The sequence below is a fragment of the Mus musculus genome, chromosome 8, assembly GCF_000001635.26.
Source record: "Mus musculus strain C57BL/6J chromosome 8, GRCm38.p6 C57BL/6J".
NCBI classification, from domain to species: Eukaryota; Metazoa; Chordata; class Mammalia; order Rodentia; family Muridae; genus Mus; species Mus musculus.
The window spans coordinates 105,516,192-105,528,822 of NC_000074.6; the positions used below are offsets into that span (position 1 = coordinate 105,516,192).

General features: G+C 52.6%; 2 protein-coding genes across 2 annotated transcripts in view; one reads left to right on the plus strand and one right to left on the minus strand.

The window, feature by feature from the left end:
• Positions 1-2,554: 2,554 nt before the first annotated feature.
• Hsd11b2 (hydroxysteroid 11-beta dehydrogenase 2) lies at positions 2,555-7,797 on the plus strand. Its single transcript, NM_008289.2, has 5 exons — positions 2,555-2,938; positions 5,952-6,164; positions 6,282-6,467; positions 6,574-6,711; positions 6,870-7,797. Exons 1-5 carry the CDS (start codon positions 2,674-2,676, stop codon positions 7,226-7,228), a joined length of 1,161 nt encoding a protein of 386 aa, NP_032315.2. The 5' UTR covers positions 2,555-2,673; the 3' UTR covers positions 7,229-7,797.
• Positions 7,798-8,269: 472 nt separating this feature from the next.
• Positions 8,270-12,631, minus strand: part of Atp6v0d1 (ATPase, H+ transporting, lysosomal V0 subunit D1) — a 41,604-nt gene continuing 37,242 nt past the window's right edge. Inside the window, exons 5-8 of the mRNA NM_013477.4 lie at positions 9,433-9,510; positions 9,132-9,308; positions 8,966-9,043; positions 8,270-8,873 (exon numbers count right to left, since the gene is read on the minus strand). Coding sequence (NP_038505.2) covers positions 8,712-8,873; positions 8,966-9,043; positions 9,132-9,308; positions 9,433-9,510 — 495 coding nt within the window. The 3' untranslated portion in view covers positions 8,270-8,711. The remainder of the gene's footprint in view (positions 8,874-8,965; positions 9,044-9,131; positions 9,309-9,432; positions 9,511-12,631) is intronic.

Consider the following 12,631-nt stretch of genomic DNA (forward strand, 5'->3'; position numbering starts at 1 on the left):
CACGCAATGGTTGGCTAACCAGGTTTCTGATCGAAGGGGTGGGGGTGGGGCTGGGAGCCGAGACAAAGGATTCAGACTGTGGTCTGAGTGCTTGGGACCAAGAGCCTCCAGGAGTTCTCCTCCTTCTGGCTACCTGCCTTATCCGCTAGGGCTTCTGCCCTCTGTCCCGCTCCACTTTCTTGCTTTTCCATGGAGACCCCTACCAACCCAGAGTCCTGATTCTGGCAGAAGCTAGTTCCCTATTCCAAGGCAGGCTCAACTTGGCACCAAGCCTCAGACAGGGCTGGGCCAGCCCCTCCCAGTTATGACTATTTGAAACACTTTCCACTTCCAGAGCACCTCCACCTGATGAAGGGGAAGGGTCAGAGGCTGAGGAGGCCGCAGGGAGTTGGGAGGAAGGTGCCCTGGTCTCCTGACTTAGAAAATGGGGTTCTCAGGAAAGGGGTGTCATGTAAGTGTGGCAGGTAAACCAATCTCATCAAGACTTGGAAAAGTTCCACCTGAAGAAGTATTTGTTCTAGAAGCATCCTACTCAAAGACAATTCCCTCCACCCATCTACTCTCAGCCAGTCTCCCTCTCTCCCTGTCCTGGGTTTCCCCAGGTACTTCATGGGACTAGGGTAGAGCCCTGCTTCCCATTCTCCCCACCTTGCTCTCTTGTGTCTATTTCTTGCTCTGAGAACTGGTGTGTGTGTGTGGCGGGGGAAGCTTGACTATTCCCCCTAGGACTCTGCTTTCTCTCTCTCTCTCTCTCTCTCTCTCTCTCTCTCTTTTTCCTACCTTAGGGAAAGTACTTAAAGTGGCTGAGGCTGGAAAAACTGTAGCTGGATTCTAAGGAGGATAACTTAGTTAAAGCAAGGCATGTCATTCATTTCTTGACCTGGACAATTGACTCAGAACAACCGGAGTCAGTGGGTTTAGAAAAGGATTGTTTCTCTGAGTTCCTAGAAGCAAGAAGAGGAGACAGAAGCTATAGGAAGCACACGTAGCACATACACACTTATGTGCAAGCACACATAAGGTCATACATGACACAGGGCATAGAACCCCATAGACACAGATATAAAAGAACTCAAAGCCACACACCCAAGGTCAGGGACACACAGCTTACTCAGGCAAGTCCTGACACCCAGGCCAGGGTTCCACCATTGTCCATATTTATAGACAGAGGATGGGTGGATGGAAACACACGAGTGACTCTGAGTGGGGACAGAGGAGTGACTCTGAGTGGGGAACAGGGGTCTTCATGCAGAGTTCTTCCTCTCAAGAGAGTCTGGACACCAGCTCCTTCCCGAAGAGTTCACTGGCTCTTCAGGAACCCACACCCGGATGGAAGGGAGGGCTTTGAGTGTTTACATGAAACACTGGACCGGATTCTGGATACAGGGAAGAGAATGAACCGCAGGACAGAGAGCTGTGATAAGGAATCTATGACCCTCTCAGGACCTAGAAAGGATAGAGATGAGGAATGGGGAGGTGTGTGTGTCAAGGGGGGAAGGTCTGGGGGTTCACAGACGTAGGGATCTCCACAGCTCGGCTTTGCTCCTCGCTCTGCACTTAACCCCCAGTGCCTGCCAGAGCCCTGGCATGCATGTTAGGCACAGGTTGCCAGACACGGGGGTGGCGCAGGGTGCCAGGCCACACACAAACAAGGACCTTCATACACACAGGGAGGGAAATGCACCCACACACTACTTAATTCATCCCCTGGGGACTCAGTGTAGCAGATCAGGGACCACCCTGTCCTGACCCTTCTCCCAGGTCTTCCCATTAACTGGTTCCTGGGGAGGGGGTAGATGAAGCTAAAGAAAAAAGGAGACCTTGATGCCTTCATTGACCTTTCCATCTCTGTCTTTCTCTGTGTGTTTCTGTCTCTCTGTATGTATGTCTCTCTCCTCCTCCTCCTTCCTCTCCCTCCATCCCCAGTTCTAGACTATGGAAGAAAATGAAGTGAAACAGAACCCCCCTTCTCTCCTAGCTGTGGCTGAGAACTACCCAGGTGAGAGTGCACATTTGGGCGTGTGTACCAGGGACCTAAGGCCATGCCTGGCACTGCATGCGGGGGCGGGTGTGGCTGGCAGCAGACTCTGGCTGCTTCCATGCAGTGTTCTGGAAGTCATGGCAGTCACAGCCACAGCAATGTGGAATACTTGAATGAAAGTTGGTGGTGGTGGTGCTGATGTTGGTGGTATGTGTGTGTTAAGTATCCCTGAGGAAGCGTGAGCAGGATGTGCACTCCTGAGCTCGGAGGCTCAGAGTCCTTGGCATGCCAATAGGCGCACAGGAGTGAATGAGATGTAAGGCACAGGGTTGGGCAGACTGGCCCTTTCCCGGGCGAAGCTGGCGACTGACGGCTCCGCCTCATGCAACTTGGGGACTTTGTTCCGGCTTCTTCGAAAACGGATCTAGACAGGGGGGCTGGGCGGGGGGGCACCTGCCTGGCGTGGGGTGCTAAGATAGAAGTGGAGGAAAGCCCCACCCTAGCCCCGCCTTCGCACCGCCCCAACCCCGCCCCCAGGGCGCTTTATAAGCTGGGTCCGAGGACCCCGCAAAGAAAGCGAGTATCCCTCCCACCCCAGGCCGGTGTTCCTCTGCATTCCGTGTCCTAGCCTCGAGTCCCTCTCGGCGCTCCCCAACCAGGCCCCCGCCCCGCCCCAGCCCGGCCCCGAAGTCATGGAGCGCTGGCCTTGGCCGTCGGGCGGCGCCTGGCTGCTGGTGGCTGCCCGCGCGCTGCTGCAGCTGCTGCGCTCAGACCTGCGTCTGGGCCGCCCGTTGTTGGCGGCACTGGCCCTGCTGGCTGCTCTCGACTGGCTGTGCCAGCGCCTGCTGCCCCCGCCGGCGGCACTCGTGGTGCTGGCTGGTGCTGGCTGGATCGCGTTGTCCCGCCTAGCGCGCCCTCCTCGCCTGCCGGTGGCCACTCGCGCGGTGCTCATCACCGGTGAGTGTGCAGAGCGCAGGGACTCCAGGCTGGAGGGCGGGACCGCACACCTAGAGGGTTTCCCTTGGGCGCCATCAAGGGGAACTCCGCAGCTCAGACGTAAGAGTCCTTCTCTAAACGCAAGAAAGTGAGCCAAGTAGGAAGCTCCGGGCACCTCACCAAGTCTGGGTTAACTACCTGCGACCGCGAGGATTATTGGTGAGAAAGTAGAGAGTGGGCAGGTGCTCAAAGGAAACTAGTGACTGAAAGAGGAGAAACTTAGTTTATGCTGAGCTCCTTAAGAGATCAGGTGTGGAGCAGAAGACAGTACTTTAGGGGACTTCAGAAGACCCGAGACGGGGATAATGCCATCTCTTGAACTCTGCCTGACATCCCCCACATCACTAGAACACAGTATCTGCTATTCTCTGGGGGCAGAGTGCTTAGATGGTGAGTTCTGCTCCCCGACCTCCTCTGGCTGGAATCCTTGGAGTTCAGAACCGCCTGAGTTCACAGCAGCTGGAGAGTAGCTGCTTCTTAGATCCAGCTACCCACTGCCAAAACTGCAGCCGCCTGCAGTCTACACCTAACACCTCATCCTGCCCAGCCCTGGGTGCCCAGGAAAGGGTCCTCAGAGAGCTGGACTCAGGTGTCTCTAGTGCCTGCCTGTGCTTTCTTTGTCTGGAGCAGGGAATAAATCTGTCATCAGGAGGGAAGGGGAGGGGAGGGGGGCTGCAGACCCAGCAGGAAATGGGGAGGGGGAGGAAGGCCAGGGGGCATTGGTCCATTGCATGGGGGGAGGGGCAGCTGTTTCTCCCCCAACCACCATGGCTTCTTGGAGGTCTTGGTCCTTTATGGGTGGTCTGCATGATAGGATAGGGCCGGGAGACTTTAGGAGGAAATCCTTGAACTGGACCTTGGAGGGAGTTGGGTAGTGACAGGTGGAATCTGAAAGGTGTCTTGGATCCTAGAAAGGGCGTGAGACAAAGGTTTAAGACAGAAAGAAATAAGCACGGTTTGGGAAGGGGACAGTCAATAACCAGTCTGGCTGGGGGGGGGGGGGGATGTGAAGTTTCCTTGGGAGGAGACCCGAATGTCAGGTGAGAAACCAGATTGCACTAAGGTGATATGGCTTCGGAAGAGAGGGTGGAGGTTGAGTAGGACTCAGGTGATATGGAAGAGACTTCCAGAGTGAGTGTGAAGCCACGGCAAGCCCCCCCCCCCCCCCCCTTTCAGGAGCCTGAGGAAGGAAAGCTACTGAATTCCCTTGAAATGAAGCAGGGACTCGTTATAGGCTCTGCCTTCAAACATGGAACAGATCTCTTCCTGTCCTGTGTGAGCGGCTTTCACCAGATCCTATGCCACTTCAGGTTCTACTGATACAGCTGGGGCATCCTGAGATCTCACCTCAGGTCTTTGCTACTGGTCTAGTCTTGAGCCTGAGCAAGAGGTGAGAAGAGGGATGCTTTCTGTGCCCCAGGCTCCTTCCATCTCTGCAAACCTCAGTGTTTGGGAGAAGAGAATTTGGCCCCAGCCTACTCCCGTGTAAGCACTGGAAGTTGGCTTCTAGCTTCCTGATGCCTGAAAACTCTGGGGTTTTCCGAGTCACCACCAAGCAGCAAGAGCACTTAAGTGACCGGTTCTTGACCCACCTGCCAAGAACACTGCGCTTTCTGCCTACACTCATCCCTCCCCAAGAATGCCCAAGAATTGTTTGTCAAACCTAGGCCACAAGCTCAGCCATGCTGTCATGTCTGGGCTGTGTGACTTGGTACCTTGTGTGCATGCATTATGTATGTGTCTTCGTGCTGAAGGGAGACAGGGGTCAAGCTCGTGTGTGAACATGCAGGCAGGTTTACAGGTGAGCAAGAGGGTAAGGACCCCGGAGCTGAGTTTCTGGGAGGCTTTTAGTAAAGTTCTGTCTCCTCCAAAAGGAAGCAGAAGCAAGAGTGCATGTGTGTGCACACACACTCCCTTCCCCCAGTCAGATTTGCTTGGGAAGGACCCCTCAACACAGACTAGCAGGCCCCAGCTACACAAAGCCCGGTTTGCAGCCCCCAACCAGCTTTGTTCTCTTCTCAGCTCAGGGGGGAGGGGCTGAGACGAGGAGGGGTGCTGTTTGTCCAGGAGTGGGGAAGCTGGGCTGCAAAGCAGCTTTTCTGCACAGCAGGACCTCGGGGCTGGCAGCTCCACAGACTCCCCTCCCCCACTGGCCCTCCTCATCCTCTCACTGGCCACCCACAGAGCCAGGATCAGCATGGAAACCATCAAGGAAGCAAGGGCTTATCAGTACCAGGGACCCCCACACTGGGGCCTTGCCTGGTGGTTCTTATCTCTGCATACCAAGGGCAAGAAAATGAAGACTCCATGGGTAGTCACCGACCTTGGGTCACACTTAGTGGTGTGGGAAGGGATTCCAATGCAGGTCTGTTTTCTTCACTTACCATGCATGGTTCCTAGCCTGAGAGGAAAAGTGATCTGGGGCTCAGCAAATGTATACATACGTCCGAAGTCAATGATTGGAATTCCAAGGGCAGAGATCAAGGGGGAGTTGGGAACGGGCTCCAAGTTGAGTCTGGAACAATAGTAGGAGCAACTGAGGCTGCAGAAGTACTCAGGTTGAGTACGGCCAGGATGATGGCATCTGGGCTTTATTCTAAGGCCCATAGAATCCTGGGGAAGCAAAAAGCCTTTAGGACTTGTCAGCAGCAGGGTGATACTGTCATTTTAAAAAATATCCCTCTGACTTAGGCTGATGATAGATTCACGAGACAAGTTGGGACCAGAGTGGGTCTGTTTCTTCTAGAAAGTAAGGTTTATCAATCACATTTGATGGGATAGCTATAGGGAACCAGATAGATGACAACTGTCACAGAACTGATGCTCAGGGTTCAGTCAGGAGGGCCAACGTATAACACACATTTGTAAGGAAGAAGGGAGGGCTGAGTGTCCCGGAGGCTAGATTCCTCCCAGACCTTAGTGGTCTTCGGCTTGTCTTGGGCTGGAAATCCATTGGTTCTCCTACCCTGGCTAGGTTGTGACACTGGTTTTGGCAAGGAGACAGCTAAGAAACTGGATGCCATGGGCTTCACGGTGCTGGCCACAGTGTTGGATTTGAATAGCCCTGGTGCCCTAGAACTGCGTGACCTCTGTTCTCCTCGCCTGAAGCTGCTGCAGATGGATCTGACCAAGGCAGAGGACATCAGCCGTGTTCTGGAAATCACCAAGGCCCACACGGCCAGCACTGGTCAGCAGATGTGTCTCCATTAGGGGTGGGCAGGGCTGGGTGGGTACGAGGGAGGAAGGGACTGCATGTTTGCTGTCAGGATCACCTGAACCTTCCCTCCTGCTTTTATGCCTCCAGGCCTGTGGGGTCTGGTTAACAACGCTGGCCTCAATATCGTAGTGGCTGACGTGGAACTGTCTCCAGTGGCGACTTTCCGCAAGTGCATGGAGGTGAACTTCTTTGGTGCACTTGAGCTGACCAAGGGCCTCCTGCCACTCTTGCGTCACTCGAGGGGACGTATTGTGACCGTTGGCAGCCCAGCAGGTAAGTGCTCTTCCACTCAGAGACAAAGCGGTAAAGGAGCTGCTATCGGGTGAAGAATGATTTGAGGAATCCCAGGCTGAGGCTGAGCATCCCGTGCAATCCACAGGAGACATGCCATACCCCTGCTTGGCAGCCTACGGCACCTCCAAGGCAGCAATAGCACTGCTTATGGACACATTCGGCTGTGAGCTGCTTCCCTGGGGTATCAAGGTCAGCATTATCAAGCCTGGCTGCTTCAAGACAGGTGAGGGTTCAGGTTTGGGGTGGGACACCCATGCAGCAGGGACGTGTGGTCTGAGGATAGAGTGTGGCTTGGTTTACAGGCGTGGTTTACATTAAATAGATTAATGGCCTTTGGGCTCTTCTGGCTGCTGCTTCCTGACCTTGTCACCCCTTCCTCAGATGCAGTGACTAATGTGAACCTCTGGGAGAAACGCAAGCAACTGCTGCTGGCCAACATTCCTAGAGAGCTGCTCCAGGCCTATGGTGAAGACTACATTGAGCACGTGCACGGGCAGTTCCTGAATTCACTCAGAATGGCATTGCCTGACCTTAGCCCAGTTGTAGATGCCATCATCGATGCATTGCTGGCAGCTCAGCCACGAAGCCGCTACTACCCAGGCCGTGGCCTGGGGCTCATGTATTTCATCCACCACTACCTGCCAGAGGGCCTGCGACGCTGCTTCCTACAGAACTTCTTTATCAATCACCTTCTGCCCCGAGCACTGAGGCCCGGCCAACATGGCCCTGCTCCTGCTTAAGACACACCCTTCCCCAGTGGCAGCTCTGTGAGCCACAAACCTAGGTGTTTTAGCAGGATGGGCTTCTTCAGCCCTTGGCCCTCTCCCCTGCCCATTATAGACACCCCCCCCCCCCAGCCTTACCCTAGAGTCTGTGTTAAGCCCAGCCCAGCCTCTATTGCTGATGCCTCGTCCAGCCCAGGACGTGGAAGTCTGCTAGTGAGCCTCTGGACCTCTCCTCTGCTTCTTGAGCCCACACATACCCTACCAGGCACAATGCTCTACACTGCAGCTTGGAAAACCCAGGTGGATGGAGAGTTTAGTATAAGATTTTGGCTGTAGCCTTTGATAGTACTCTACAGACCATTTCTGTGCTAACTTTAGAATGATTAGGCAGGTGGGGACCTCCTCAGAATTCTTTTGGGACCCACAGTCTCAGTGCTGCAAGTCCAGAGTAAATCCCAACTGCCTCTTGACTGGCTCAAGATTTAGGTCCTCAATTACTGGCCCCCAGCCACATGGAAGCTGTATGTTGTACCTGCCTGGTTGTTGGCATTTTAAAATAAAGATACATTTTATTTCTACTAGAATGGGAGAGATAGTGTTTGGAGGAGGTGACTGCCTGGTTGCCTGGGTGACAGGGTATGGCGATATGACAGAGATTGGGTATTTCTTGGGAGATCTTGGGACTCATCAGGGGAGCTGAGGATGTTCCCCAGACACTCCGTGGTACGTATCTGCTGACCTCAGGCAAATCTTGTCCCTAGGTCTGAGTTTCTTCATACTGAGATGAAGGTAATGGCTAATTTCAGGGAGTTACAGGGCTTAGTGAAGCAGTTAGGGAAGTGTGGGACTTCTAGAGCCAAGATATAATTATTCTCTAACAACCCCCACCCCAGCCTATCTTCCTACCTGAGCTCCCAGCAGAAAGAGCCATCCTCCAGGGACTTCCCTGGCCCTGTGGCTGCTGACTGCAGGAGAGACTCATCAAGGTATAGTAATGAACAAAGTTGAGAGCCGAGGAAAGGTATAAGGACACAAAGGAGGGAGCAGACAGACAGCAGGGTTTTTAAAGAGGGCAATTTTATTGTCTCAGAGGGGCAGAGCGGAGGGAGAAGGCTACAAAGCTGCTTTCCCAATACCCCAAGAATACATATTCTCTACTCTTCCCACAGGTTCTGGGGATGACCTATGGACACTGTCCCAGGGGTCCTTAGGCTAAGGAGGGACATGAAAGTCATACAAGTTTCTTAGACATGTCAGTGGCTGTAAACATAGGGCTGGGGGCCTCTCTGCTCTGGAGGGAATCTTGGTCCATTCTTGATCAGGGGAGAGGTGCCTAACCCCTTTTTAGGCCTAAGAGTAGTCCCAGAAGGGGTCATGGAAGCTGGGCAAACAATCCCAGGACAATGCTACACCTCACCAGGTCAGACAAGTGAGCCCTGGGCTTCACCACAGCACACAGACACACACACAGTGCACTTGGGAACCTTAAGTTAGAATGCTAAAAGATGGGGATGTAGTTGTCGATCTTGGCGCGATGGCGCTGGGCAATGCACTCAGCAATCCATACGATGTTGCGACATTCCTGTTCCTTAAGCTTCACAAAGGCATAAAAGACACCAAAATGGAACTGGTTCAGGAAGGCCAGCTTGTTTAGCTTCACCTGTGGACAGACACAGGTGTGATGAACAGGCGCTGTGGCCTAAGTCACAACCTTCCCTATACGGGGTCGGCTCTACAAGACCCTGTTCTTACCTCATGTTCAAAAAACCGGTCCTCCAGGGTCTTGTCTCCAGGATTGCTACCTGCACCCTCAAAAAGCAGTTTGTATTCCTGGCCGGGAAGAGGAAGAGCACAGGTATGAGTGCTGGGTGCTGGGCTGCCCACATGGCCACCTAATCTTGTCAGCTAGGGCACTCACCGGGTAGTAATCAGCTACATTCTTGACCTGTTCATAGTCATCAGCCCGCGCCAGCTGAGCCAAGCCCTCAGGGTAGAGCCGGCCACAGTGCGGGAAGAGCTTGGCACGGTCCTCCTTGGACAGCTCTGTGCCGAAAGAGTTGATGGTGATGATGAAAGCGCGGCGGTCTGCTTCAAACTGCAGGGCCAGTGCATAGGTGAGGAGAGAGGGAAGATGAGGGAGACCACGCTAGTCAGTTGGCAGAGTTCCCCCTAGTAAGGCTCAATGGGAACAAAAGGCAGAGAGGTGGGGAGGCACTCACCTCTAGGATAGGACACATGGCATCAGCTGTGGTCCCACCCAACAGAGTACAGAACTTGTAGAAGGACTCCAAGTAGGCCTGTAGAGAGGACAGTGCTTGCTTAGAGCCAGGATTGCAGTGCTGGGAGACTGGTTAGAAACCCAGTCAGCTGATCTCCCCTCTCAAAACCTTTCATGGTAGGGATGGGCCAGCTCATTCTATGCCAACTTCCCCTCTACCGAACATCTACTAATTTCAACAGTTAATCATCCAAGGAGCAGTAGCTTGGTGCATTCTAGCTGCGTGAGAAAACCCAGCTATCTGACCCACTCTCTGCTTGAGAACACATAGTCCCACCCCTCTCTGTAGCCAGGTTTAGGGGGCTCTGTCTTCTTTCTAGTGCTTTGCCTTCCTTTCCTAGTCTTCAGAGACTTCCCCTTCCCCAGCCTCAGAAAACCAGGTGTCCAAGGGCTAATGAGGGAAGTTATCCTCAGAGTTCACAAAGGTCCAGACTCAACTCATGCATCCTCCCTTGCAACACCCTCCTTGCAGAACACTACTGAGCACTCCTCCTCCCACCCTCAGACAGTCCCTAGGCTTCAACAGCAGAAACCAAATTATCAGGTCAATTCCTGCTGAAGGATGGTTATCACCTATGCGAACAGCAGCCTCACAGTCACTAACTGGGGACATGGGCTGCCAGCGGAAACAAGTAATTTTGTTGAGGCAAATTTGATCTGCTGGGCGTGAGAAAAGGACAGGTCAGCTCACACACAAGGTCTTCCCTAACTCTCATTTGCAAGGTCACACAGAGGTTTCTTTCCAATACCTGTCCCCCCATCAAGGTCTTGCAGACTCCATGGGGAACACTTTTGCATGAAACTTGCCTCAGACCCCACCTAAGGTCCCACATGTAGCATGACCACAGAGACTCAGATCTCTGTGTTGGGGACTATTCTGAGTTGGGATTGGGAGGCTGTAGAAAGCTTTCCACATCCGAGTGAGCCATCCAAGCTGGCTGGGACCCATAGGATGTGCATTCAAACTCAGATAAGCTGATGATTCCCAGAGCTCCACAAGCCACAGTGACACTAAACAAGATGGGCTCAGGAGAGAACCTGAAGTTGATCACTGAGCTCACAGGAATCAAAGTTACTATTAAGTAAGCAATAAGAAACAGCCAGGAAAGCAACAACAGAGTCCAGCACAGAGGATCAACAGCCATTCTGTAGGCAGAAATGGCTCCCATCTCCCACCTCGGTGGTACTTCACAGCCCCTCCAGGAGTCAGTCCTCTGTGGCCTTGTTTGTGGTTAGCCAAGCTGGTTATGCTAAAAATCTTAGGACCTACCCTAGTGGAGTCTGTAGTTCCTATCTGGGGGGGAAACTACTAGCCAGTTTGAGGTTCCATTCCCTGTTCCTACCTGCTTGCTTAGCCAAGATGTATTGATCTCCAGAGAAGCTGACCCTAGGATTAAGGTTCACACTTTCCTCTAGAGGCTATAGCAGCAAAGAAACTGGCAAGACTCAGGTACCAAGGTCACCTCCACAACCCCACCCTGTCCCCTGGAGTCTGCCAGCCCATGTCTGTTGCACCAGCTGCCTACAATTCACTTGCCAGATGGATGAGGGTCCACCTAATCTCCCATCTGTGGCCACTGGGCTGGGACATTGCCTGACAGGCAGGCAGCCTTGGCATGAGGCCCACAGCGGTGGGTCAGTTTTTATGAGCTGGTTTCTGGCCAGTCCTTGTCAGTGACTCCAGCTAAAACCAGTCAGGCCCAGAGAGGGTGTGGGCAAGGCTAGGGGTATAGCCACGCCCCTCATCCTGTCTGGAGCAAGGAATCTGTCAATAGGCCAGGTGAGTGGGTGGGAGCACTATGTGTGTGTGTGTACACATGTGCACACGTGTGCATATTACCTTACCCCTTACCAATAATCTGCCTTCCACCCTAAAGTCATAGAGGGCCTTCTAAGATACGCTCTATTAGAAGACCTTATGCTCACAGCCTAAAGTTCATTTAATTTTTTTCACATTTTACTTATTTTGTGTGCATGTATGTGCAAAGGTAAGAAGACAATTAGTGGGTAGCAGTTCTCTCCTTCTACCATGTGGGTGGGTCCCAGATATCAAACTCAGCTTGTCCAAGTTGGCAGTTAAGCATTTTCATTTCCTGAGCAATGTTGTCAGCCCAAAGTTACGGTTTTCGTTATTGTTGTTGTTTGTTTTGTGACAGGGTCTCACTATGTAACCCTGGCTGTCCCAAAACTTACTACATAGACTCAAATTCACAGAGATCTGCTTGCCTCTGCCTTCCAAGCACTGGACTGAAAGTCACTATGCCTGGCTTACCTTTTCTTGAGAGACTCTTACTATGGAGACATGGCTGACCTGCATCTCACTACATATACTAAGCTAATCTTGAACTTAGCAAAAATCTTCTTGCTCAAGTTGTCCTAGCATTCTGAAGTATGTACCACCACTCCCAGCTAAAGTTCAAACTCTTGCCGATGCATTCAAGGTCCTGGGTGACTTGGCTCACTCAGTGTATGTATCTTCCCTTGGATCTCCTCCCCACTATCCATGTGAAACCTACACTTTCACAGTAAACCCCTTGCCTTGTGGCCTGGCTCATGCTCCTTGCCTTCCTTCTGCCTATGCTATCATAGTTTCTATCATCTACCTGCAGATCCTATCTGTATGCTGACACAGGACCCATAGAAAGACTAGGTCTGTACTCAGGCTGAGCCAGATGTCCACCAGCCAGCTACAATCAGGGCAGAAGACACACACCTCACCCCCCCCTCCCCAGTGGAGACTGGATAGACAGATGTCCTTGGGTCCCTTAGCCAGTGCCATCCCCGGCTTCTCTTCAAGGTTTGCCTATTGCTGATCTATGTTCCTGACTAAAGTCTTCCAGGAGTCTTGGCATCACAGCTTAGAATCACACCACAAACTTAACCCAGCCTTTCCCAAATGTCCCTAACTGATAGCTACCTTTTAATCTCCATAATGACTGTACAAACTGAGGAATTTCAAGCCCATTCTCTTTCCATAGACGAGCCAGTCTATGCCCATAGTCTAATAGGAAGCAAAAGGTGAATAAAGGCTGAAGACAGTGAGATACATGGCATTGGTTCAAGGTCTGGGAACCTGAAAGGGTCATAATAAACTGGCTGTGCCTGGCTGGATCTTTCCCCACCTAACTAAGCACATATCA